This window comes from Numenius arquata, chromosome 2 (assembly GCF_964106895.1).
Source record: "Numenius arquata chromosome 2, bNumArq3.hap1.1, whole genome shotgun sequence".
NCBI classification, from domain to species: Eukaryota; Metazoa; Chordata; class Aves; order Charadriiformes; family Scolopacidae; genus Numenius; species Numenius arquata.
The window spans coordinates 109,556,006-109,583,104 of record NC_133577.1 but is presented as its reverse complement, the minus strand read 5'-3'; the positions used below and the strand labels follow the sequence as shown (position 1 = coordinate 109,583,104).

Below are 27,099 nucleotides of genomic sequence, written 5' to 3'. Positions count from 1 at the left end.
CCTAGCCAGGAGCATGGCCTTCGTTTGCTTGTAGCATCACACGTCCTCCTGGATCTGCAGTGAAGTACTGTGGTTCTCTGTGATCGCTTATAATTCTGATTTGAACTCTGGGAATGTCTCACTCAACTCCATAAGCGTATATGATTGAAAAGATACTGGACACTGGTTAGGGTGATCAGGATGTACGATCACGTTCATAACATGACTTAAGTCTTAAAATCTCTGGGCTTTACTGCTCTCTCTACACCTACTGAATAATATTCTCTATTTCACAGCTAATTAAGAAGCTTCTGATTTCCAGCCTAGACTTGTTCATAGTCTGTGTCTATACATTTATTCTTGTGTTAACATTCTGGTTTATTTAAATAGCCCTTTTGTCTTACAATATTTTTTCTGTCACTGCTGATAGAACGAGATGACCATAGAAGGACTGAATTTGGGGGGTTTAATTCAGTGTAGAATTTTATCCTGAGTGTTTTTATGGAACCGTTGAGGAGAATTTAGGTAAGCAGAGAATCTGAGGTAGTTCAAAAACATTGATTTAGAGATCCTTACAGCTCTACAGCTCTAAAATACCTATCTCTAGGTAGGTATTTTACCATCTCATAGAGTCAATCGCAGCATTGGTGCATGTCACCCTTGAGAGGCCTTCTTTATTTGACTTTAATGTGTTGGCTTTTATTTTTAATATGTAGCCTAAAAGCATAACAGGGTACAAAATTTGAATATAGCTTAGTACCTGGTTTTATATTTATTGCTGCAACTGCCCTGAGTATCTGACCTTTTAAGGTCACTGTTTGAGAGTTTGGGTAGTGGGGTTTAGCTGCCTAGACTGTCAACATCCTGGAAGATGTCTTAAAATAAAAAGAATCTAGGATGAGTGAACACAATTTAAAAGCTTTGCTCCATACAAACCATCACATGGCTATGGCACAGTTCCATAAATAGTAGAACATATGAAGATTGGTTTCCTGTGAATTTGCATCTTTATTAATAGACTTTGGTGTCAGTGAATGCACAAGATCTTATCAAAGCTTTTCTGGCAGAACCTTTATAAGGATTTTGTTTCTTCTCATCACCACGTCTGAATTGCCTGGAGTTTTTTACAGATGAACCACAGGTCTGTCTTCTCTTCCCATCTCCTAATTTAAAAACATCTTAATAAATATTATTCAATTCTTTTCAGTTTGTTAGAAAATTATGAGATGGCATACAGTAAGATTGCTTTACTCTTAATTCCATCTGCAACAAGGTTAAAAATATAATCACAACTGTGTTATCAAACATAGCTGTATCGACGATCAAGGAACTGTTTTGATTGACACCATCCAAGGTGTATTCCCATTCTGTCCAAACAATACCAATGCAGGAATATGCTTGAAATGTAAACCACTTTTTCTTCCCTAATTTGAATGTGATTGGTGCAGTACAGCCCTCAGCATGTGCAGTAATCGCAAGCTTTGAAGAGTTAGTAGGGGACTGTGAACATCTTGCACCTGCGTCATTTGGCTGTTATGACAATGTCAGAGCACTAGAATTTTTTAGACTTCTTTTTAATGATGTGAATAACTATAGACTATATTCTGTGCCTACATAGTTAACCACCATAAAATGCAACTGTGGTAGTGAGAAGGGAGTATAATATACTGAACACACAAATTTTTAATATACTTTTGGCTATTGGGGGTGTTGAGGTCTTACAACTTTCACTTTGTGATAGCAGCAGGGTTTATTTTAAATTTAAGAAATATTTCTAGGGTAATGTTGATAAAACAATCCTTATGGCAGCAGAGACAGTATTATTGTAGTGAGTATTTTTAATATAAACTATAAATATGTAATACAAAACTATATAGTCAGTGTAATTTCTAAGGTATTTCAGAAGAAAAATGCTTGATTCTGAATTATTAGTTTAACCCTCTGGATGTTGATATTAAACCCCTTCATTCAAGAAATAATAATATAATGTAACCACACTTGGATCCTGGTTTGGATTCTGCATATGCCTTAAGGTGCAGAACAATTTCAAACAATTGAAATGAAGAGGCAGTGTAATGAGGAGGCTCTCTTAAATAATGCAGTGCTAGTATTCTCTCTCTCAAGATTTTCTGTATTTTACAAGCAGCTTGCCAACTGTGCTAAAGCAATATGGGATGATTGAGGAAGATGTGAGTGGGGGTAAAACCTTCCTAGAAGAAACACAGAAAAAAGGAAGGGGTGGACACTGGAGTGCAGGGGGAAGAATATAAAGTGAAACATGAAAGTTCTGGTTGTACAGATTAAACTGTCTCAGGGGCTGTTTTTCATGGTGTATGATGATCACTTGTCTAAATCCTTATGCAAAATCATCTGAAATGTGTGAGAGTTTTGCATACATAAGAGAGGCAGGATTTAACCCCATATGGCTTATCACTTTGATCTTCAAAGGTCAACTTTGTATTGCTGAGCCAATTCTGAATAAGTCCCCAATTAATTAGGCAGAGAAAACACTTTGGTTCAGAAAAAAAAAGGTGCATCTGCTCAGTGTTACTTTTTTTGCAACGCAGAAATTAATGACCGCAAACAAAACAATATTTCCCGTTGCATTCCCTCTGCCCTTACAGAACAGCAATAATGCAGAATACAACCTCACTAGCTACTCTGACTTTTTCATCATCTAGCCCCTCTGAATGACTACAATAATGGATATAAGTCTTGCCTGTAGAGAATTCTGGTTTTTTTGGTAGAAAGAAATTAGATTATCCTTAGCTTTTTGTATAGCATCTTTCATGTAAACTGCATTCCAAAACACATTACAGAGTAAGAGCAGCAACAACAAAGAAAGTGAAAAGTAAAATAGAGAATACTAGCTATAGACAAGAGAGAAAATGAAATCTGAAAAGAAATAGTATGTTAATGAGATAGGGTATCAATTTCACATGACAGAAAAGGCATTCACACCTAGAAATAACACTGAGTGAAGAAGCAGAAAGGCCCATGTTAGATGAACTGAGGAAAAAGAGAACTAATAATACCTTTAGCTGAATTTGCTTTATGAATACGGAAACAAAAATCCTTTGAAATCTGGAGACTCAACTCACCAGTATCTTCCTGCTACTTTGCAATGCTGGGGTGGTTTCTGTGGTGGGATGGAATATCTGGAAAAACTGGTGTTTTTGTTTTTGTTTTTGTTTTTTAATTCAAATAAAGAAGCCATTTAACCAATTTTTTAATTGTGAATGCTCTCTTTTTTTTAAATTTATTTTTAATTTTTAATTTATTTTTAATTTCACTCCTATAGCTTAAGAAATCAACAAAACCTTAGCCTGCTTGGTCTACATGAGAAATAAGAAATATCACTTTTTACAGACAGAGGAAGAAGAGGTTATGATTCTTCAGAGTTGCTTATGGCTCATCTAGAAACACATCCTCAATCTTTTGACTGGAATGAGACTACAAAACCATTTCTTCCCCCACAGATCATTCTCCCAATTGGCTTTGCATGTCGAGTGAATGAAATAGAGTGTTGTTAGCAGATGTATTTTTCATGTAACAAGCTGAGAAGTTGCATTTTGTTTATGTCAAACTGCAGAATTTGGACTTTAATAAAGCCTCTGCAGGAATCCTCTTGCACTGCAAGTCAACTTGAAGCAGTGGTCTGAACAATAAACACTGCAGATTTAAGACCCATTCAGCAGGGGACTTATGTGCACATTACTTCAGATGTATTCAGAATCCCACAGATGCTTCCAGCGCCTGCATGTTCGCATGCTGGGGAAAGATCAAATAAGGAAGTCAGTTTGAGATTTATGGTAATACCACTACTGTAGACTTCTGAAGGAATGGTGCAATGTGTCCTTAATTTTATACTTGAATAGTCTGGAAGAAAATACTGTGGGGCATTCTGTGTAGTCAAGACCTTTGTTTTTCCTTGCCCACAAAATGTGTGAGAAGGAGTAGAGGAGATCCAGGTGGATTAAAAAAGAACATTCATAGTCAAACTGAGCTCAGCTCGTTGCTGTAGATTATATGATTTACTCTAACAACAGGTATTTCAAAGAAGAGGATTTTGTGTGCTTTGAGTAGGCATTTACCAAAAAGATCTAGTTGCAATAGGAATTTTTTTACCATATCAATAAAAACACAATAAAATTAATAAAAAAAATGATTGTGGAGCAAATGCAAAGATAAATTGGATCTTGAATCAGTGCACTCCTTGGGTTCTGGTCTTTTCTTTTGTATGCTGTATACTTCCCAGGAATGCAGGGGTAAAAAAAGAGTTCCTAAATGAAAATCATTTTTTATGATGTGAATGTTATAATGATGAATCAAAGATAATTTGATTCGTATGGCATTTTTCCACACACCTACTCATCTTGAGGAAGAAGGAGAAACTTATCTGCCTTTCCACCTACATAACAACACAAGGCGCCTGGTCTTAGATAAAATAAGCTCCTAGTGTTGATATAGTTGCTTGGATAGATATATTTATCATGCTCCAAGTAGATGTGAAAGAAGCACCAAAGAAAATGTGTGCTGTCCCAAGGATGGGTTCAGAAACACAAAATGTCTAAACCTGTCCTTATGCTTCCCTTTCACTTACCATCAGCAGGCCAATATTAGATGTTAGCAAAAAAGTCACCAAATAACTTCTCTTCTGTTTATAATTTGTCGTCATACTGGCACTCCTTTTTCCTATTATCATTAGTTGTTATAAACCACAGTGAACCTAAAGAAGGACCTTCAAAGTAAGAAGACAGTCTTACTTTCAATCTCCTTTCTTTAAAATATAGCTCTGTGATGAATGTTTTCTGTTATTATTTAACAGACTTCTCGATTGAAGTCCAGATGGTAGAATTTGGCCCAAACTTCAAAGAGCTATAGTTGCACATTGTATACCATGAGGTACTGAGTAGTTGCTTATAAAATAGATGAGCATCTCAAAGACAAGGGTATTTTAGAAATCAGATCATGTTGCTTCGTTCTGAAAGCACAGTCCTCTTAAATGCCATGCAAGAATCACGATTAATTAAATATACATTTTTGTTTATGTGCAGCATTTATTTAATTATTTTCTCTTAGCAGGCAGGCAAAGCTTAACAAACTGCCACAAAAGATCTTCCTATTTTAAGTTACCAAGGTGTTTCTGCTGTGGGACTTATTCAAGCAAAATTTTCTTACCTCTTCTCTCAGAGGAATTTCGGATTTGGGGAAAGGGGCAGCAGAGGGAAACAGAAGGCTGCAGACACAGTCTCTGACCTTGACCCACCTGGACAAGGTGGGTTTTCTGACTCTGGGCTGATTTGGGATGTTTGCAAGGCAGGTCTCCTGCTACTGTGAAACATACCTCCTGCCTCACTAGTGCACGGCTGTCACACTGAAACCTCAGGCTGCCCCTGTGCTGTATCATGCTGGAAGTGTCATGATTTGGGCCAGACTGACTACTGAAACTTTGTGTTGGTCTCTTCAGGAGGAGCTGACTGACACCAATTCCTTTTGGTGCAGGTACAATGTGCAGTAGCACCTGCCTCCAGCGTGCTCAGCAGTAAAAGCCTGCTGCAGCAGTTGCCACATGGTTATTGGATGGAAAGAAGCAATGAGAATGAATTCCCTGCCTTAAGTTTTACATTTTAAATTAGACAAACTTAGTCATTTTAGCTTTCTTCTCTAAGAAATGGGGAGGGAACAGGCGTGGATGTTTTTGCTTCTAATGGCTAAGTCTTCACAATTCACTGTGCTGCACTCTAGGACTGGATTGCTGTTTTGCTTTGTATTGACTGAAAGGCCCTTATCTTACTGCGTACAGTCACTGTGGATTCTTATGAAAACTTCAAATCACTTTCTGCTTTTATTTATTTTAAATCCTTTCCTATTTTGCTTTATCTGATCATTTGTTTGAGCTTGAACCTATTACCAGAAGTAAAATGCAACCCAAAGGGGAAGGAAGTTGTAGACAAGTAATTTTGGAAGATACGTTCACTGATAAATTGGTCTAAAGATGTAATGATATTAAATGATAAGGTACGTGTACGGTAAATTGTGCTGAAGCAAATGAGAAGCACCTTTGAATTAAAAGGACAATCAGAATAATGATCACTTTTGAAACAGTTAATCCTGGTGCTTTGTAAGGACCCTTTGATCAGTGGCTGCAGTGGATGAAGGGTTTTGCTTCATCCAACGTTTTTTCTGAAGTGTGTTAAGAACAAGGTAGATAATTGTTCATGTTTTATATGTTTAACCTTTCCACATTTAAAAAGGATTTTCTTTATCTTTGTTTAATGCAAAGCTGAGATAAATTTGATCAATAGATTTTAGATATTGCACATATCTGTGCTTTGGATACAGGAATACAACTGAAAGAGTCCATGTGCAAATGCAGGAAGAAGATAATATATGCTTTCAAATGTAGGTGTATTTCAGGGTGGTATATACTGTATGCAAGGAATATACAGAGAATTTGCCTTGATACTTGAAAAAAATTCTTAAAGAATAAAGGCTGTAGGAAATAGAATAAAGTAAAATGAAGAAGTAAAATGGCTATAAAATGCTTTTAAAATTCTAAAGTATATCATCAGCTGATCCAATTGATATCTGAATATGTGAACAATACTGAGAGCAGTCTGGACTCAGAGAGCTGTGGAAGTCACTCTAGCAAGGATGGCAGGCAGGTTGCACAAAGATTCAGGCAAATAAATTGTGATACCATATTTTGTCCAGTTTCCAACTGAAGGGATGCTTTGAAGGAAGGTACTTAACATTTAATTGTGTTCTCTTTGAAATAACTTGACCATGAGCAAAGCTTCTGTCTAACCCTATAAATTACTGGTTGGCTTATGCCCTGGAGTATGAGGGTTTACTGCCCTATGAAATTGTTTTTGTTCTATCTACTGTAGCATAGTTCATTCTCATTTTTCATATAAATATCTAATGAACATTCCAAACTATGAAAAATGAAAACCTTTCAGTGACTTCAGTGGGAGCTATACAGTATGAAATAGGACTTCTAGAAGCAAACAATGAAATTGGAAAACTCAAATCAGTAACAAATTTTGTCTTGTTAAATTTATTGTTATAAATACAATTATTCTAGATGTATGGGAAAATTTTTCTTCAGTGTCTCATATGGGAACTCTGCCTTAAAAGAGTGCAGTTACTGGATACTTACAAACAGAAATAGATGTAGAAAATCACCATATTTGAATATATAATATGAAGCAGTTCAATATGTAATTACAAGATCAACTGTCAGACTATTGTTAATAAGCCACAAAGAAAAGATATCTGAGATTGTTCTGTAAAATAATTCATAATTCATTAATAAAAAAATACAGTTGTCTTGATTTCAGAACGCCAAATTGCTTTTCAAATATCTGATCCTTGATTTAAGTTGTCCTAGAAACTAAAGAACCTATTACTTCAATAAGACTTTTATGCAGCCTTCAGAGATGTATGTGTATGCCTGTATATTCAGATTCTTGCATATCTTTTTTTCTTGGCCAGTTTTCTGGGGTCCATGAAAAAAAAGCTGACGATGCGCATATGGGGATATGAAAATATGCCTACTGTTTTAGATAAGAAGGTCTATAGAAATGTATCTAAATATACTTTGCAGATCTGTTCATTAAAGAAGGGGGAGAAAAGTGATGTATATATCAGATGCATGGGACCACCAGCTTAAATAGAAGACAAAGCTAAAAAATACATGCAACATTGAAAGACTTCATCATGGTATTAGGATCAAACTATGATTTTTGGAGCTTAAGACTTTAAACATGGAGAATGAAAAAGGAAAACTGATCTTTAGGAACTGTGAAGTTTAAACTTAGTGATGTTGAGGGAACCCCTGGAACATCTAGCATAGCTTTTACCTCTGTTCAAGCAGACTAGATGTATTAATAGACAAAAATTCTATCAAGGGCTTTTAATGAGCATAAAGACACCTTCTCTGAAAAAGCCCTTGAGCTGCAGATTATTGAAGGCTGGGATAACGTGCCAGCACATATGTTTACTCTGTTCTTCTGCTCTTTCATTATGAGTCATAGCCAAAAATGGGACTATCAGGCTAGATGAGCTTTTGGTCAGACCCATAACGGCTGTTCTTCTGTAGATATTCCCTTGCAACTGGAAATCCAGCGAGCTCTGTTAGCAAGATTTAATTAAACTGACAGCTGGCAGGGAGCTTTCAGCCACAAATGTGGTGGGGGGAAAAAAAAAGACTATTCCAAATAAAAATATAGAACTAAGTCCTTCTGAGTAGATGCAAAAAGGATCCTTTCCTGTCATACATACAATTTTATTAGAAGGGAAGCATTTTGTCCATTTTGGCCTTCAATCAGAATAATCATAGGCGTTTTTCCTAGTCCCCTCATTGACAAAAAATGCAACAGATATTTTATTCTTTAAAATTATCTCATTTTTCTTCATTAATTATGAACAAAAAGGTGTTTGCTGCTCATATGGGGTCTGAGAAGTGCTGGTGAGAGTTTTCATCTCTCTGTGAAGTTACAGTGAAAAGAAACGGGATGAGTTTATGTGCAAACTCCACTGTAACTGTCCAGGTACATGCAGTTTTCCTGTAATGAACAGGTTTCCTTTCTCACAGAGTGGAGTTATCCAACTCTTAGTGGAGTGGAAATCTGCATATCCAACCTTACTTTAGAGTACCTTTTTTTCAGTCATATCCTCCCTGGGAAAACTGATTTTGAGGGGGTCATTTAAGTCCTATTGTACTGGTTCATTCTCAGCAAGGATGATCCTGGCTTTGTAGACAGAAGTACCTGAGGAGACTTGGAGAGAGATTTTGACAGATATTCTGAAGGTAGTGAGAATGTGCTCAATGGGAAAATACCAGGAGACTGTGGTATAAGTAAAATATTTTCTTATCTTCTCCCTTGCTAGTCACTAGTCACTAGATTTAGCACTTCAGAGAAGATGGGCTTCTTTCTAGCTAGCTATGAGAATGAAATCGAAGTTATCTGTTAAGACATGATCTTGATTGTTTCTCAGAATTTACAACTCTGGCAGGTAACTCTACAGACATGCCCTTGTGCTGTGCTTGTTTTTGATAGATTCTTGCTTGTTTCATTTCACTGCCTCTGTTTGAGGGACTTAGGCTGATTGTGTATTCTCCAATGCCATGAGCATCATTTCACTGTGCCATGTTGAAAAATGGACAGAATCTGTTGGCTTTGATTTTAAATCATGCACTCACTGTGCCCAAGTTGAGCTTGGCTTGCAATGCCAATCTGAGACATGCAACCTGGAGGAAAGCATAGTAATGCTGTGAGAGCAGGAATTCAATTTAGGAAGTCCCATGTGGGATTGCCTCTGGACTTTTATCATCAGCACCATTGCCCTTCAGCTTCTAAAGGACTGGCCTGAATCTAGCAGCCACACAGATGGTTAAAGGTGATTGCTAGGACATTAGTATACTATTTTCCAAAAAATAATTGCCTCAGAAGCTGATCAATGGCTAATTCTATTGCACATAGTTTTGCACTCTTAATGTCCTTTTTCGAGGTAGGATTCTACTCCAAAAGCGTCTGTAGCATTGCAACTGCTGGAGTCTCTTCAAGTGTGTGGCAGACATAGTTCCCTCATGAAATACTTTTGGGCTTGACTACAGCTGTGATGACCATGAGAAGGCTAAGCATTCCTGTTCTGTATCACATAAGACAGTGTAGGACAGCGCCCTTCTCATGGGACATGGAGGGGGTATGGTATGAGACAAAGACATAGGTTCTGTGCAGCACAGTAAGTTTTTTGTGGGTTTTCTCATCTGGAAGGAGTTTCCAGAGAATAATACTGGGCTTGGAGACAGGAGGCTAACAGAGAAACTGAAGACCTTTAGTGTTCGTTTTCTGTTCCTCATCTCCTTACCAGCTGTAATCTCATGCTTCATGGCTTTTTTTTTTTCCTGTGCAAGAGGTGAATCTTAAAGAAGTGAGTAGAAGTTTTACAGGGGAAGAAAAGATCATGAAAGTATGAGTGGAAAACGGCTGGACTTTGGTCACTAGGATGGCTATGCACACAGTTTACTTCATATGGAAAACATGCCAATTATTAGTTTCTTTATCAAGAAGTAAAATCATCTTTGTGAAAAGGGCTAGTCCAGGCTAGTAATCAATTTATGATTTTACAAAAACTCAGATGAGTTGTATTTGGACACTGACATCCTTAAGTATTGACCCAGGGAGACCAGATCTGAAGCCTGGAGTTGTGAGTGTCTCACAGACTGTACACAAATGTCTGTTATGGGATGCAGCAGAACTCATGTGCACATGCCACAGTGTGGAAGTGCATGAGCATAGCAAGCTCACTGTGCCTGATGTCCTCTTCCCTTGTAGAGAGATACTGTACACAGGGGCTTGGGTGTCTTAAACTGGTGTATGTGTGTGTATACATATATTTATGTAATGTTGCTTTTTTCATTGGAATTAAATTTATCCTCAGACAAGCCATCACTAATGCTATTCTGTAGTTAACCTCTCTTCCCTTCCCTCCCTCTCCCCCTCTCCCTCTCTCTCTCTCTTCCCCCACCCCATATTCCTTTAAATTTTATTTTTTGGCTACTCTGTGTTTTAAAATAAGTCAGTCTATCTGCACAGAAAACAAACACAATAAAAGAGAGGACTGAAGTTGTTTGTGCTCTTCAGGGCTGTTGCTTGTTTTTTACTATTGAAAATTACTTCTGCTTTTCCATCTTTCCATCACTGGAAACTTTCTAAATGGTGGCAAAGTCATTCCTAATGAAACTGCCTTTTCAAACACTTACTTCAGTGGAACTTTGTACATCTTTGGCTGCTTGTGATCTTTCTCATATGCAGAAAAAGTCTTTAAGTTGGGGTATTTTGGCTGCTATCAAAATTCAAAATTTAAAAAAGTTAAAATTTCAATATTTAAATTTCTAGTAACTTTTATTGAGCTCTTCTGGGATTTGAAAACATGTGTTTGACTTGAAATTTTCAATGCAAACTCCCCAGGTATCTTTATTATGGAGGGTTTGGAAGAACTATATTTTTCTTCTACTCTTCTCTTGGCAGAAGTATGTATTTCACTGATGAAACTTCTTAAATAAGCAGAGCAAGAAAGTTCTTTGGAAGTCTGGAGAATAAAGGATTTGTTCCTACTGCATATTTTTTCCACTTCACATCTTGACAGTGATTAATCATGAAACATTGCAAACAAAGGTATATTATTATTTTAGCACTAGGCATTTGCAGAAGATTTTGTTTTAGGATCAGCACTATTATTTGTGCATTACACTGAACAATGAGTGGTTGTAGTACAGCTCTCCAGTCCTTACTTGCTTTGTTATCTTCCCTTTGTCTTCTATGTTATCTTCATTTTTTATCCTTACTTGCTACTTTCATCAAGTAATATATGATGGGTTTTTTTGTTACTGCAAGGTGGAGTTTCTTTCTCGAGTCCATGGGGCTAATCATATGTCTTTATTCAAGATATAACTCAGAGTAAATTGAAGTACATTCATTTTCCCTCTGTTGCATCTTTTGACAGATTTGATGGGCAATACATTTCAGAATTAATTAATTAATTTTGAAAACATGTATTTCTGCATTTTTCTTTTATAATGAGTGAGATATAAGTGCCCCATGGATAATAGATTTTTGTCTGGTATAGTTTTTGATAGCTTTTGGGAAAAAGAAAAACATAATGAAGGATGCTTAAAAATGTTATATGTGATAGAAGGATTGTATCAAATTATTGAAACCATGTGATCAGATGAGTAGCATGGACATAGAAAAATCCTTCAGGCCCTTGATGAGATAGCTTTTTGATCAAAGTTCTCTGTGGAGACTAGATGCACATTAAAATAGGCTTTTATTTCAGCTTATATTAACAACATAATGGTGTCCACTACTATGCAATGTTCGGTAAAAGTAATTTTTTACTTAGTGATTATAGGTTTTTTTGTGTAATTGGGTTTTTTTTTGCTTCATTGTGTACAAAATAGGGTGGATCTATCATCCATTTTATTAGAAGGGGTGAGTTGCAGATATCCTTTGTCAGTTACTAGACACCTTCAATACATAATCTATCACAGAGCAACTACTTCCTTCTGTTTCTTGTACAGCTAACGGTGATTTTCTGAGCACAGCTATTACCCTGGAAGGAGGTGGGTCTGCATTCTTCCAATTTTAAAACAAAGCCTGAAGAGCACTTGAAAGATTTTGTCTCTGGTAGAACAAAGAAGGGTACAGCTCTGTGGCTAGGATTGAACCGTAGTACAATCACGTCCCCAGTGTTTGATCTGTTTTCTATAATCTAACTTTTCTTGATTTACAGACATTGCTTTTATCCATTTCATAGCTACATTAGTAAAAGTATTCAGATTTCTCTTTTACTGTAGTGTACTGTTAGCATGTTTAATTCTGAACACAGATATATTTGTTCACCTGATGTCACCGAGCAGCTTGGTTGAGGTTGACTGAGATACGTAAGTTCTGATTGAACCTTTCAATTTTGGGCAAGGAGAGCAAAAGCTCTTTTCCCATTATCTGCCATTCTTTACAGGGCATTTTACATTGGCTGTGGACTTTGATGGAAAGAGCAGGTTCCTCTGTTTCTTCTTGCATGGATAACAGCTTTCTCCCCATGTTTTTCCTTTTCTGATGCTAAGTAGAGCCTTTATTCCTTTCAGAATGTTAGTGAGAATGAAGCCATGTTTCTACCATCTGAAAAAAGAATAGGCAGGGTTAAATTCTGTCCTAGTACAGCTATTGACAGACTACATAAAAGCAGACTTTGAACCTACTTGCTGGTCAGTTTTCAAAAAGGCAAGGCAGTGCATTCCCTCCATTTTAGAAATAGTGGGAATAGGCCTGAATCAGATCACTTATTGGGCCTCCTATCTAGAATCCTTAGTCTGAATCTAAGAATTTTTCAGTGATTTAACTTACAGAGTTGCTATCTGTATTACTGAATAAGGACTTCATTATTTCCTGAATAAGGACTGAGAATACATAGTAGATGTATATACCTGCTGTATCATTTACAAGATAGGATTAATTCAGAAAATTAATTTGATATTTGTGTCCTCAAACAAAAGACAGATGTGACTAATTAGACATTTAGGAAAAGTAAACATTGCTGTGTTTCTGCAATTTATTTTATATATACATAGAGGGTACCTTTCTTCCAAGAATATGTAAGTGCCTTTTCAGCATTTATTATACTCCACAATTAAAACCATTTCAATGTTTTTACTCTTGTCCCATCATTTCTACATTATTGTTACATGCTACATGTTAAAGCAGACTAACACACGTTCAGTTTGCAGGCTGTCTTCTATTGTATGCTTAGGTCTTCTGGGCACTTTCCTGCCTCTTCCTTCAGTTCTAAGTTCTCAGGACCATTGCCACCCTATTGGTATGTCTGCTGGTTAGTCACTTTTGACCTGATGCTTTTTTTTCTCTAGGGTTTTATGAATTAAGCTAATCTTTCCTCCCAACATGCTTCAAGAACAGACTAATTAGCAGATCCACTCACTCCTAAACTTCTCACAAGCTATTTTACCACTCAGTATTAAACACATAGAGACATCAGGCTCCTCTCTTTGACTTTGTTTTCTGATCCAAATCTCACAACATAGTGCCACAGGCTTTCTTAAAGATACAGTAGATGTGTAGCCAACTTTAATTCAGTTACATTTTAAAATTGAAGTAGGCTTTTGTAGGTTTATTTATGTGGAAAGCTACAGAGTGACTCTTGTTCATGCACTGACTCATTTCTTTGTTTTTACTGCTGCGTTATAAAAGAAGTATTGCTGATTCTTAATATCACTTAGCTTTATTCTCTTCATATTTTATAACCCTCAATTGTAAGAAGTCATCAGATAAAGTTCATTAGTATTTTTAGATCCTAATGGTGTTCTTACTCAAGTGTCCAGCTCTCAAAGTACTTTAAAATCAGATAAATATAGTCAGGTACTAACATCAAAATAGATATATGAATTTTGCAAATGTAACTCGCAGTCTACAGACCTAGTTAAATAAAATCAGACTTCCTAATTCATATGGGAGAAAGTTATTTAACTTATAACTTAATCACATAACTTAGTAATGTACAAGTTGTGTTTGGAAGAATGAGGGCGACAGATCTCCATTTTAGATGAAAAAGGTGTAACCAGACCTGGTTGTGGTAAACAAGTTAGAAACATTAAACTGATGAAAAGGAACATTTTTTCTTTTTCTGTAATAAGGATTATAAATCATTGAAGAAATTTCTACAGGGGTGTAGCACACTCTTCATACTTTGAAATGTTCATTTTTTTTCTAGTTAGATACACTGTAAATCAGATGGAAATCAGCTGTTTTCAGACATTATGGGATAACATTCTTTGGCTCACTACACATAAAACCGCTCAGAAATTATATTTCAATTTCATTGGAAATTCTGGTCTAAAAACATTAAAACAAATACTGAATTTTCCATAGTGAAAGTAAAATACTTCCTTGTCAAGTGTTTAACTTTTTTGTCTCAGTAATGTTTCCGTGTTATCTTGTACTGAATAAAAAAACTAAAACCCCCTAAAAATGATAATTCGAAATAAAAAAAAAATCACATTTTAACTAATATTGCTAAGATAAAAGGAAAAAAAAATAACCAGTATGTCTTTTCAGCCTTTAAAATGTTGTCAAACAAGGGCAAAATATTTCGTTTTTAATGAAACTGCCTTTCTGAAAGCTAGCTTAGGCCTTTGAAATTGATTCTGATCAACCTTAAGTGTGGAAGAGGCCAAGGTAGATGATGACAATCATCTTTGGGCCTGAAAATCTTTTCACTTTTAGTCTAATCCAGAAAAAGAATTCCTCGTCTATGATGTCATCTATGTAAAATAACCATGATTTGGAAGAGAACTTCAGCTTGTTCCTGCATGGCTGAAGTCAGCGTGGCTCCTGATGGCAATTTCCATGAAAGCAGACCAGGCTCTTTGAGCTCAAGGTTGCAAGTGAGCACTCAAGCAATGTTAGCGTGGGCTTAACTGTAGTTTAGGCATCCTACGTGCAGAATTTATGCAGTAAAACCCATTACTTCCATGTCTCAGGAGATTGTGAATCTATATTATATTTGTTTTCTGGGGATTAGATTTATCTGTAAGATTCCCTGTCAGAAGTGATACCTTCTTGATTTTCATTACAAATTTGGTCTTATAATTTCATGTAAAGAAAACCACAGAATTCTCTTTTTTTCAGTTTCAGACAAAACTTAACTGACAGTTATTTTGTTTTATCTCAAATTTGAGACTGTTTTTTGAACGTTACATTCAAGCTCAAACATCAGTAATCAAACTCAGACTTATCTTCATTAAAGTTAAGTAAGTTTTTACATGCAAACTATTTTGACAGTTCAAATTCTGAGAAAATAAATATTTGATGACTAGAGATAACCTAAGCTAAATAACATATGCCCAATTTTATGAATAATTTCCTAGATACTAGACTGGTTAAAGGAATACGTAAAGAAAGATGGAAATAACTGCTTTTGCCACCAACATTCTGGAAGACAGCAAAAACCAGAAGGGATTTATTTATTTTTTTAAATTCCAGTGAATACAAGAAATTTGTGGCTATTTTATGACCACAAAGCAGAAGAATGTCTTTACTTATAAAAACAGACAAAAAAGCTTCAGAATGAGAACATTAATCACTGCTGTTATTTTTCTAGAAGGAATGATTAAAAGTCAGGTTCTGCTGTCTGTGTATAGCATTTAAGTGCAGAGGAGGTGACTGAAGGCAATTTCTGAACACCATGATACCAGTAAGAAGCATGCAAGTGAAAAATAGGACACCAGCCTACCATTAAAATCAGGCATTCCAGGACAACTTAACTGAAAACAGTCTTTTATATCATTGATAAAATATTTAAAATAAACAGGATGGGGAGCGTAATAAGAAAATGTTGAAGTGAATATCCCTGTAGGGAACAAATTATCCTAAAAGAGGAAAGGTTATATTTACTTAGAAATGTTTTTACAAAATCCAGCCCTTCTTTTGGTGGGATTTCTTTTCCTGCCTAAGCATAGTTACAATGAATGCTATAAGTTCCTGTGTCATCTTCATGATGCTGAATACACCCATTGGGGGTTGTGACTATACTTGGAGGCAAACTGGCTATTTTTATGCCTGACCCACCTCTAGAATTTTTTGAAGCAGCCATTCGTGTCTAAACTCCCTAAAACATGAAATCCAAATCTTTACTGCTACTCAGGCTCATTAGTACTGAAAATTATAGAGAAATGAAGGGAAGAATAAGGGACATATTCAAGCAAATTTACTTTCAGAGAAAAATGTTAGGCAACCACAGGCCAGGGTTTGAGTTCACACTATTACTTTGTTACAAATCAGAATTGATGTTACTTTAAAAAACAATAAAATTTGTAAATCTTTTAGAATTTAGACATTTATGAAATTTCTTTTCGTAACCTAAGTTCCCCTGATATCCAGAAAAGAAACTAAAATAAAGAGGGTCTCCTTTCCTCATTAAGAATTTACCTGGCATGCAGCCAGAAAACAGAAAGTAGCAGTATATTTCTTTCATATTATGCCTCTGCAAGTTCTAAATCTGCAAGTAGGAAGAACCATGTTTCCCCAGACGGAGATATTCATACCCACTGTGATGATAAAAAAAGACATAGCTGTGAAAGTATTGCAACAGCTGACCAGTAAATGTAAGTGGAGATCAATTCCAATTACATTATTTTGGCCACAAATTGTTTTGAAGTTTGACTGGGCATCCCATGTCCTTTATGAACTAATTATACAGTGATTCACTGTGGAGAGGTAAATCCCTCTCTCACAAGCTTCCAGAATTCATTCTTTTCAGGTTTTTTTTTTTTTTTCTGGGTATGCGATTTTTACCCATTCATAAACATCTCTACTACAGATTAATTTTTCTTTTAGCCTCTCACTTTCAAGACTGTGAAAGTTGGCTTTCATTTACACAAATAGCACTAAATGTCAAAGGATGAAAAATGTGTTGCCTTTTTTTTTCCAAATCTGAAAAAAAAAAAAAAAATCAGCAGTTATTTCCCATGTGATGCTGGTGTTAATGGAAGCTGTAGTGGTACATTCGGAACTGTTTCATCTGGGGGAAAAAAAAATTAAAAAAAAAGAGAGTTCTCTACTGTTCAGAATGGTAGTATAAAATAACAGATCTCTCTTGCTTCACGTCACCTTAGAGACAGACTGTGATGACTGAAACCAGTAGCCAGCGGTCTCATATGGAGTCAGAGCTGTTTTTTTTCCTTTCTTCCTTTTCTATTTCAGAATTAGCATCTGCTTTGCCCATGATGTAAGTATCTGTGTGAGCACATGTGTTTGTGAAATATGCATGGCTGTATGCCTGTGAATATATATAGGAATCTAAAAAAGCATATTCAAAAGGAATGTGTGAATTGTATTTCTCAGAATGTTTTGTTTTTTTCATGGTTTCACTGAATGTCTTCTATTTCATTTTTTTTTTCAAAAAAAATGAATAAAAGGAAGACCCAACAAAAAACATTGCTAAAAGGACTTTTCTAAAACAAATAAATGAGAGATTTTGAGCACTTAAAAGCTGTTAGTTTTGAGTAGAAAAGCTCATGAGTGTAGCTGACATGTTAGTGAAAAAGCATCATCAACAATGCTTGTGCATTAAAAACATCTTTGTCATAAATATTAAGGGATTTTGAGAAAATGCATTTTTCAGCCCAGAAGGCCAATCGCATCCTGGGCTGCATCAAGAGATGTGTTGCCAGCAGATCCAGAGAAGTGATTCTGCCACTTTACACTGCTCTGGTGAGACCTCACCTGGAGTACTGTGTGCAGGTCTGGAGCCCTCAATATAAGGACATGGACCTGATGGAGCGGGTCCAGAGGAGGGCCACGAAAATGATCAGGGGGTTGGAGCATCTCTGCTACGAGGACAGACTGAGGGAGCTGGGGTTGTTCAGCCTGGAGAAGAGGAGGCTCCGGGGAGACCTCATAGCGGCCTTCCAGTACCTGAGGGGGGCCTACAGGAAGGCTGGAGACAGTCTGTTTACAAAGGCCGGCAATGACAGAACAAGGGGTAATGGCTTTAAACTGGAAAAAAGCAGATTTAAATTAGACATTAGGAATAAGTTCTTTACCATGAGGGTGGTGGAGCACTGGAATAGGTTGCCAAGGGAGGTGGTTGAGGCCCCTTCCCTGGAGACATTCAAGGTAAGGCTCGACAAGGCCCTGGGCAACCTGGTCTAGTTGGGGGTGTCCCCGCTGACTGCGGGGGGGGTCGGACTAGATGACCTTTGAAGGTCCCTTCCGGCCCAGATGATTCTATGATTCTATGATTTTTACTTAAATAAAGGAAAAAAGACATCACTGTATGGGCTCAAAATGGAGACTGTTTTTGTCTGTTACAAGATTATAACAAAAGTTCTCATCCTCCACTATGTTTTAGTGTATTTGATGCTAAGTGACACTATTGTCTATTCAGAGCAAAGTATTATTTAAATTATTTAATTTTTTAAAGGTTTTTCTTTCTTTTGCTTTATATCAAAAATTATTGCCACTATTGGCTGAAGAATTAACTCTCTTTGCAAGGGTAACTGAATTGTTTGCTGATGTATTTGGTGAGCTTCTGATGAAACTCACCTTTTCTGATGAAAAAGCCGTAAGAGTTTAGGATATTTCCATTCTGCAGTTAGTTGGTGACTGCAACAGAGGAGGTGCACTGGAATGAGATTTTATTTCACTAGACTTGGACATGAGCAGCAGTGAAGATGCCGTGGCATGGACTTCAGCAGGAGCACAGATCCTGCACAAGGCTCAGGTTCTTATCTGTAAAGTTAAGCTACCCTGAAGTCCGTGTAGGCAAATCAGTGATCATATGGTTTCTTGGGGTAGTTAAGTGAAGGTAGCTCCACAAAGAATGTATGATTGCATTCAGACCTTCCAGTTACAGTACTTTGGCATTAAGGAGACATTTACATTTTGAAGAATCATTGCTTGTGCAATTCGATCTTCCACTTGTAATTATATCTTCCTAGGTGTCAATCCCTGTTGACTCATACTCTAGGAAGTTATTGTTAGGGGCATCTAGGGATAGACAGGAGGATGGCAGGTAGTTGGTTGTGATTTAAATAATAATTCCTAAAAATTCCTTATTGTCAGCATCAGTGAAAGTCTCAGGCAGAACAGTCTCTTACCTTATTTTTCTTTAACATTCAGATTTCTTAATATCCAAATTTATCAAATAATTAACTTTCTGCTTAAAAAGAAGGCCTTGATGGATTCACTAAGTCACAAGTCTATCCTGATTTTTGTCAACAGAACTTGAGTGTGGAGCATCTTGGTTTTTGTAATACCTCAAGCAATCTTCACACTGAACTAGGCTCCTGGCAATTGGAACAGACTTTCAATGTAACCAGGTGTAGACTTCCTCAACTGTCGATATAACCAGGGGAAGGACTGGAAGAGGAGGATAAATGTAATTGCCTGGTTTTCCTCATGTTCTCTTGCATCATGTGATACTGTCAGAAGTGTGCAGTCTCTTGTCAGACAGGGGCTGTGTCTGCCTGTGACAGCACCCTGTGTGCCTCACAGGAGAGTTTCTCATTGAGGCTTCTTCTGAGTCTCTGACATCTGTTCACCTACTTGGAATAAGAACTTCTCTGCCTTCATATATTTCTGTAATGTCTTTTGGAAACTTTCCACAGGCCTACATGAAAATTGTATTGGCCTAGTGACCAGTCACATATAATTCATCGTAAAAACAAAAGGAAATGTATATTTGAAGACAGCTGAGAAAGTCTTGCCAGGTAGGACTGGGTCCCAGGTGTGCTCTGGTTATTTGTCTTGAGGTTTTTCAGGAACAATGTGATTTGTGATGAAGCTGCCATGAAATAATTGACTTGTAATGATGTATGCTGAGTCAGGTGAGGTATACCTCCTTATGCTAAGAAAAAGATAGCTTGTCAAAGCAAGCACATAGCTTTATCCCTTCCCTTTTTACAATGGTAGGGCTAGGTATACACATGTGAAGATAAAATAGTTTAGAGGGCAAACTGTTTCTGAGTAGTATGGTTGTGGTTCCAACAGTGAACCCACTTGAACTTAAAATTGTCTTCAGCTGTTTTGGTACAAAGACAATGCCTGTTTTTGTGTATCCTACTTAGTTGGTCCATGATGTAGCTGGATCCTAGCTGGGGTAGGAGAGAATATGACCCTTGTATTTACATTTAGCTTCATCTTTCATTCTTTTCTTCAGGAAATTAATTTGTTAGTGAAAGTTTTCTGCCAAGTCTGCTTGCTATTTTCCAAATACACATTCAACATCACTTCCTCTGACACCCACCTCCGCATACTTGAGCATTTAATGGTTTACAATTAGCATGCCATCTTGTGATTTCAGAACCCACGAGAGCTAAAATGCATTTTTATCATTATAAAATCACCATAAGTTTGACCACTAAAATGATGCAGGTTCTACATTTTCCTTTCATCTTATCTTTTATTTGGTAGAATCATTGTTGTAAGAGCACAGAAAGAAAGGAAAAAAGCTCATTGATCCAGTGTACTGACAATATCTTCAAAATCTACTAGCTTTTTGTTTGGTGATAACCTATTTCCTGCAAGCTGTATTATACAGAGCACCTGTAAGCAAGCCAAGCCTAGCATGGAACAATTTGTTTAAGATGTGATTCTTATCACAACAGAGAAAACAACTCAAAAACATATTATTGTAGATCAGGACTGAGTATGTCCTCATTTTAAAAGTACATGAGTTACCAGCTGCTAACCATTGTGCAGAGCAGCTGGACCGAGACCCTGATCATGAGTGGGGCAGTACCTACCGTGAGCCTTTTTTCCAGCTCCCACCTTTGCTCTCTTTCTCTTCATGGTCCCCTGGCCCCAGGTGCTGGTTATCACACTTGATAGCTGTTAGACAGAAGAGAAATGTATACTTATCATCACTGGCACAGTGCAGTTCATATTAACTGTTTTATTCCTCAAATCAAGCTCTAGGATGACTGGGTACAACCTTAGTTTTATGGATCTGAGAACACAAAAAAGAGGCTTTGCACAGTTTGGTGCTAAGAGTTTTTATTTTTAATCCCCAGAGTAGTTGCAGAACTACTTTCCATCAGTGCCATATTAATGTCTTTAAAATGTGTGACATGCACACCCTTAATTTCATCTCCTCTCTCATATATATGATAGGGAATGGGTACAATAAGACAAGGTACAATTACTGCTATCTGTTCCTAGTTGAGGTACCTGAATTGGGTCGGTCTGTCTGACTCCCTTCTTGCTCTCAGTAACAGCTTCTAGTGCAGCCCTCTCTGAAGCCTGTTCATAAGTCCTTTTAATTGACTGGGTTTGAACACAACATTTCCTTTTCAGTGAGAAGATAGTTAGCTCTCATTTCCTCATACAAATGTTATGTTAATCATAATTTTAGCCAAGGGAAATTTAGACCAATGTATTTTTTTAGGTATATCCACAGACAATGAAGGATAACAAACGTTTTGGAAACCAGCAACAGGGACAATCAGTCATCGTGCCAAATCAGTCAGAAATGCTGACAGGACGAAACATGTAGACGCTATTTGTTCTTATGATTCACAGCCATAAATCCTCCAGGGGCATTAGGTGTCTGAACCATCTGCCCTTTGGCACCTCTGCAGCAAATGGCAAATCCATGGGTACCATGTACAAGACATCTGTTCCCAAGCCCTATTTCTTCTTGATTTGGGGAAATCTCTCTTTTATTCACACTTCATAAGATTATCTTAACTAGTGGCCTTAAAACCCTTCCTTTTAGTACCTCTGCTAGCTTTTTTGGAGGAATAATTATTCCTTATTCAGCTTGCTGGCTTCTGTGAATCCTTTTCCCAGACACTCATCTCTCTGTGTCTGGGCACTTAGCCCAGGCTGTAGATTTCAAAGGCAGCGGGGTGCTGAGAGGTTAGACACCGTAATGTTGTAAGTACCTTTGTGGATCTAGCATTTCATCATTAGCTGAAAATTGATACTCTGCTATTTGTTTGAGCAACAGCTGTATATGCAATATAAAGATAAGGGTGTACACAAAGTGTTTTGTGTGTTGGAGATGGCTTACACAATTCATTATAAATGTAGCAACAAGGCTGAAGTGAGTTTCATTTTGTTCCTATTAGTACTTAACACATTCTTCAATGTAGAGATGCTAAGATGCACAGTACTGTCATGATTGAACTTGCTGCTGCAATGATGGAGTGGTGTTTCTTCTACACCATCTTGACCGAAAATAGCTTTTTTAGATACTGCAGTTTTTCATTGCTTGATATCCTTTCCACACAAAATGTAGATGGCTGTATATGCTGTATTATATGTACACATTCTGTAATATTTGCATTTGAGTTTTATGTGGAAAGAATATTTTTTTCCTAAGGGCCATTGCATGAATAGAAATGGTTGGAAAATGTACTCTAAAAATTTATGAGGTAACAAATTATTCCTTTATGTCATTTTTTAGGATCGGTTTTACTTTTTGTGCCTGAATGACTTTGGGGACAGTTGAGAGCTTGGAATTGTTTTTCAGTTTTTCCTTTTTAACAGTGAATTGCTGTTTGTTAAATTTACAGGATGTCTGCTAAATGTTTCTCTTACATTTACAAACCCGTTACTTGAGAAAGAGGTTGCAGTGAAGGGCTTTTTGAGTGTCTATCACAATAGCTTAATATCGTTTTAGAAAACTGGCTAAAGCTTTTTGTAGGACAGTGTTCATCTTTTCATTACTGGATTGTCAAAGATAACCTGGTGCATATGAGGGTCACTTACTATACAAGCTCATCTGTTATTGGCAAATTAGCTGTCCGTCATGATAAGCCAGGCTGTTCATAAAAAAGGAAAGATATGTGTTGCCAGAGAAAGGCACTCTATTTCATATTAAAGCAGATAAATAATTTATGTTATACCTTTATACTCTTTATAGATGGTAAAGAAATGTGTACAAAGAGTTTTTGTTAGAAATGACAGATGTTCTGATTTGCAAATATTATTTCTTTCATATAAGGCAGAGAATAATTCAGGATAAATCTATATGGTAGTATGCACATCTCAATCTAATAAAATAATAATGTAACTTCCCAAGAAACTGATACATAGCTGAAAAAGGTGATATGTTTGCCTATGTCTAAAACTGGCTCATTTCATTTGAAAGTTGTTATTTTTATACTGTCAGTTGATAATTCCATGCTTCATTTATGCCATGTCTAAACTTGATTCAAACTTAGGATCTGCCTGTGCAGACAACTATTGAGGTCGATGAGATCCTGCAGAGGCAGAACAAAATCTGATAATGAATCCCTAGCATTTTCTAAATATTACATTTGAGTAAAAGAAATAAAAAGGCTTCATAAATACCTTTACTTGGATTGTTTGTTTTGCTTGAATATTAAATACAATCAGCTTAATAAAGCTAACACAAGAGACCTCTGTAACTTCTTCATGTGGCTCGATGTCCCAAGCTGCAACTGGCTGGACACCTGTTTTTGTTCAAATTCTGTCACTGACAGTGTGTATCAACCTAATTTGTAAAGTACTTTGGAAAAACATAAGGTTCACATTTTGATAGGGACAGCTAGACTGTTGAGAAAGTCGGAAAGCCTCTCCATATACAACATAGCCATCTAACTGTGACTTTAGTTGTCTAATTATCTTTAATATGTAGATGTGTATATGCCCTAAATGATCTTATACTTCAGAAAATAAATATTGGGAATCGTTAAAAATAGAAGAGCTTTTCTAAAGCACATTCTTATTCTTGCTCACGCTGAAGGCAATCTTCACTGTTGAAGTATTCAGATGCAGAGATGCAAAAATTATCATTTGCTTTGCCTTTGTCTAGTAACATGTCACTTTTTGTTAGAAATAAACATTTTCTCATTTTCTTCATTTCCTGGTTTTATTAATGATTAGATTCTCCAGAAGAAGCTCTTATTTTGGGAATTACAGGCAACAGCAAACATTGGTGGGAGTTAGATGTACCAATGCAAATCAGGCTATAGTTCTTAAAGAAAAAATAATTAAAATAACCAAATCAGCAAACAATCACACAAAGATCATCTATGGTACAGGAAGTTGGTGCCAATCTGGACTCAGTGCTTCATGGAACAGGCTTAAGGAATTTCTCTCATTGTCTGCTCAAACATTGATAACAGTGTCATAACTGGGAAGTATGGATTCCCCTGCACATCTGTATGAAAGCCATTAAAAATCAGAGTTTCTGTAGAAATTTATCCCTTTTTTCAGTACAGGTAAAATGTAAAGATTTCAATTAGCACTTTCCTCCTTATGTCAGGAAGAGATATAAATATCATCTATGAGTTTGTGTTCATTTGCTGATTAGTAATTTAGAATATTCAATCACAACCCAAAACCTCTTAAATAATTAAGACAACTTAATTAAGAATGTCATAATAACAATTAGAAGTGATCTGTATACATTCATTCATAAGTTCTCTACTTGATTCTGTAACACAGCATTTATTGTTAACCTTATACTCTCTGCTGAAAAAGCAGAGGTGTATGATAGTGCCTCATACCAAAGAGCCACATTACAGACATAAGATAACTGTCAAATTATGACTCCACAGTTAAATGCAATCCTGTGGCAAGGCTGGGTTCTCAGCTGCCATAAATTGGGGTAGGTTGGTAGAACTCAGTCCTACCAGAGTACAGTGCTTGTGGATCTGGCTTAGTATGTTGTTTTAAATTTTTTTTATAAAAAGTGAAATAAAAGGTGCCTGAATTGAACTTTTAATGCAGTATTGAGTGTGTAAGTTTGTATGGTGCATATTTCAAAATACAGATAAGGTAACTTTTGGCTGCTCTGCCTTATCTCAGATTAGTGTCTTGTTTTCTTTGCCTGCCTGGTTAATGGTGGATTATCTGAAGTGTGGATATTTAATGTGTTAAAATTATCTTTTTCTTTTTCTTCTTCTTCTTTTAATTTTTTTCAGGAGGTGTTTGCATTGCTCAGTCACTCAAAATCCCTCGGGAACCAAGACCAGGAGAATTTGAAAAGATCATCAAGCGCTTGTTGGAAACTCCAAATGCTCGAGCAGTGATCATGTTTGCCAATGAAGATGATATTAGGTACCTGTTTCCTAATTTTATGCGTTAAAGATGTTCTTTCTTCACAGAGATGTTCAACTGGCTGCTGCAAAATAGAGTAACACAGGAGTTGTTCAGATTTAATCCCTTGTAAAAATTCTTGGAACTTTGGTGATAAATTGAGTTGCAATTATTTAGTGATCTGGCCCTTTATTTTGTGAAGATCTAACCTCTTCCTACCTCCTAAGAGTGCAGCTCCAATAGATTGTTATTTGGTGACTGAAAATGAAGAAACCAGTAAGAATGCTAGAAAAATATGGCTAAAGATGAAACAAATTATCTTGTACAGTACTGTATCTTGAGTTCACTACATATGTTGTTGAATTTACTTTAGACTGAAAACTATTGACTAATTTGTTAGTGTCAGCTTACTTATGCATAGCCAGAATTAATGCTGGGGATTTTCAAGTTCTTTGTAAATGCAGTTTGTTTAATTAGTCATCTGTTGTGTATTTGCAGGCGAATACTGGAAGCAGCCAAAAAAGCTAATCAATCTGGCCATTTCCTCTGGATTGGCTCAGATAGCTGGGGGTCAAAAATTTCACCAGTTCAGCAGCAGGAGGAGATTGCGGAAGGAGCAGTAACCATTCTGCCCAAAAGAACTTCAATAGATGGTAGGAATGCACATGGCATGAACCCGTCGTTTTCTAACAATGTTCAAGCACTCTCTTAAAAAAAAAAAAAAAAAAAAATTAAAAAATTACATAGTCCTTTATTACAGGGAAAACTTTTTTTGACCTGATCCAATATTTAATTAATATCTCTGTTGAGATGGGAAGATGATGAATCTGCAATTAGGTAGTCTTATAATTGTCTAATAACTAGAACATGTGTGGTGGAGAGCTTCTTACCCATAGCCTAGTGGTCCTTTAGGACAAAAAAAGAGAGTGTCGGATGGATGATAATGCAGCACATTCTCCTGTGAGGAGATCAGTTGAGGCTCTGCTTTCCTCTCCTAAACTTACTTTAAGAAGCCACTGTATCAAAAAAGTTTCTGAATTGGTGGATGAAGTAGAAGCTGTTGGTTTGAACCCCGTTATTCCTGGGAGGGTACTGGACATAGTAACATCTCTTACTGTCTGGGTAAGTGCTCTAAACTAGTAAACAATTAGAAAAACTGAGCACTATTGACACTACTTGGAGAATTTGGCCACATTTGTAAAGAGCTTAATCCAGATGGTATGTTAGTCATGATTTCATTATGGCTGCTGGGTTGTAAGGCTGGTGCAGAATCTGACTAGGTTTAAGCAGGAGTCTTTAGTTTCTTAGCTGGGCTCATTAAACATTATAAATAGAAGCAGAATTTTAGGTGTCCTGGGAGTCCTCTGGCTCAACAGAGAGGTACCTGCTGATTTTATATGGTCTTGAGATGAAATTTATTTGGATCACAGTTTTAGACTCAGTAGTGACTGTAGTTTGTCTAATCTCTTGTAGGTATCCAATTCTTTAGTTGGGTCACTGTGTATTAAAAATTTCCCTAACTATCTGCAATGCATTTTTTAACTATAGAATTCTGCTGGAACTTTAGAGACTCTTTAACTGCTGTAGATATTTAAATAAAAAAAAATATTCTACAGCAAATATAGGATAATAACAAATGTACTATTTTTTTAATCCTTAGATACTGCTATGCTCATAAAATATATTGTTATAGTAGTTTGTACGTCAAGCTTTTTCTTCTTCTGATATTTATACAAAATCTGTTACTGTCTTTAAAAGACTAGTTTTATACTGTATAATTTTTTAATGCTTCTTTCACTTTTCTTCTTAAATGTAGGATTTGATAGATATTTTCGGAGCCGAACACTTGCTAACAATCGAAGAAATGTATGGTTTGCAGAATTTTGGGAGGAGAACTTTGGATGCAAGTTAGGATCACATGGAAAAAGAAATAGCAATATCAAGAAATGCACAGGTAACTGTGAAAGTAAAACATTATCTGTAAGTTGTTTATTGGAGTGCAAGAATGGGACTGCTTTCT

The 27,099-nt window shown here is 36.5% G+C and overlaps 1 protein-coding gene across 1 annotated transcript in view; it reads left to right on the top strand.

Moving 5' to 3' along the window:
* The window catches only part of GRM8 (glutamate metabotropic receptor 8), a 344,093-nt gene that overhangs the window by 122,833 nt on the left and 194,161 nt on the right, over positions 1-27,099 (top strand). The window contains exons 3-5 of the mRNA XM_074169153.1: positions 24,965-25,100; positions 25,578-25,732; positions 26,896-27,033. Coding sequence (XP_074025254.1) covers positions 24,965-25,100; positions 25,578-25,732; positions 26,896-27,033 — 429 coding nt within the window. The remainder of the gene's footprint in view (positions 1-24,964; positions 25,101-25,577; positions 25,733-26,895; positions 27,034-27,099) is intronic.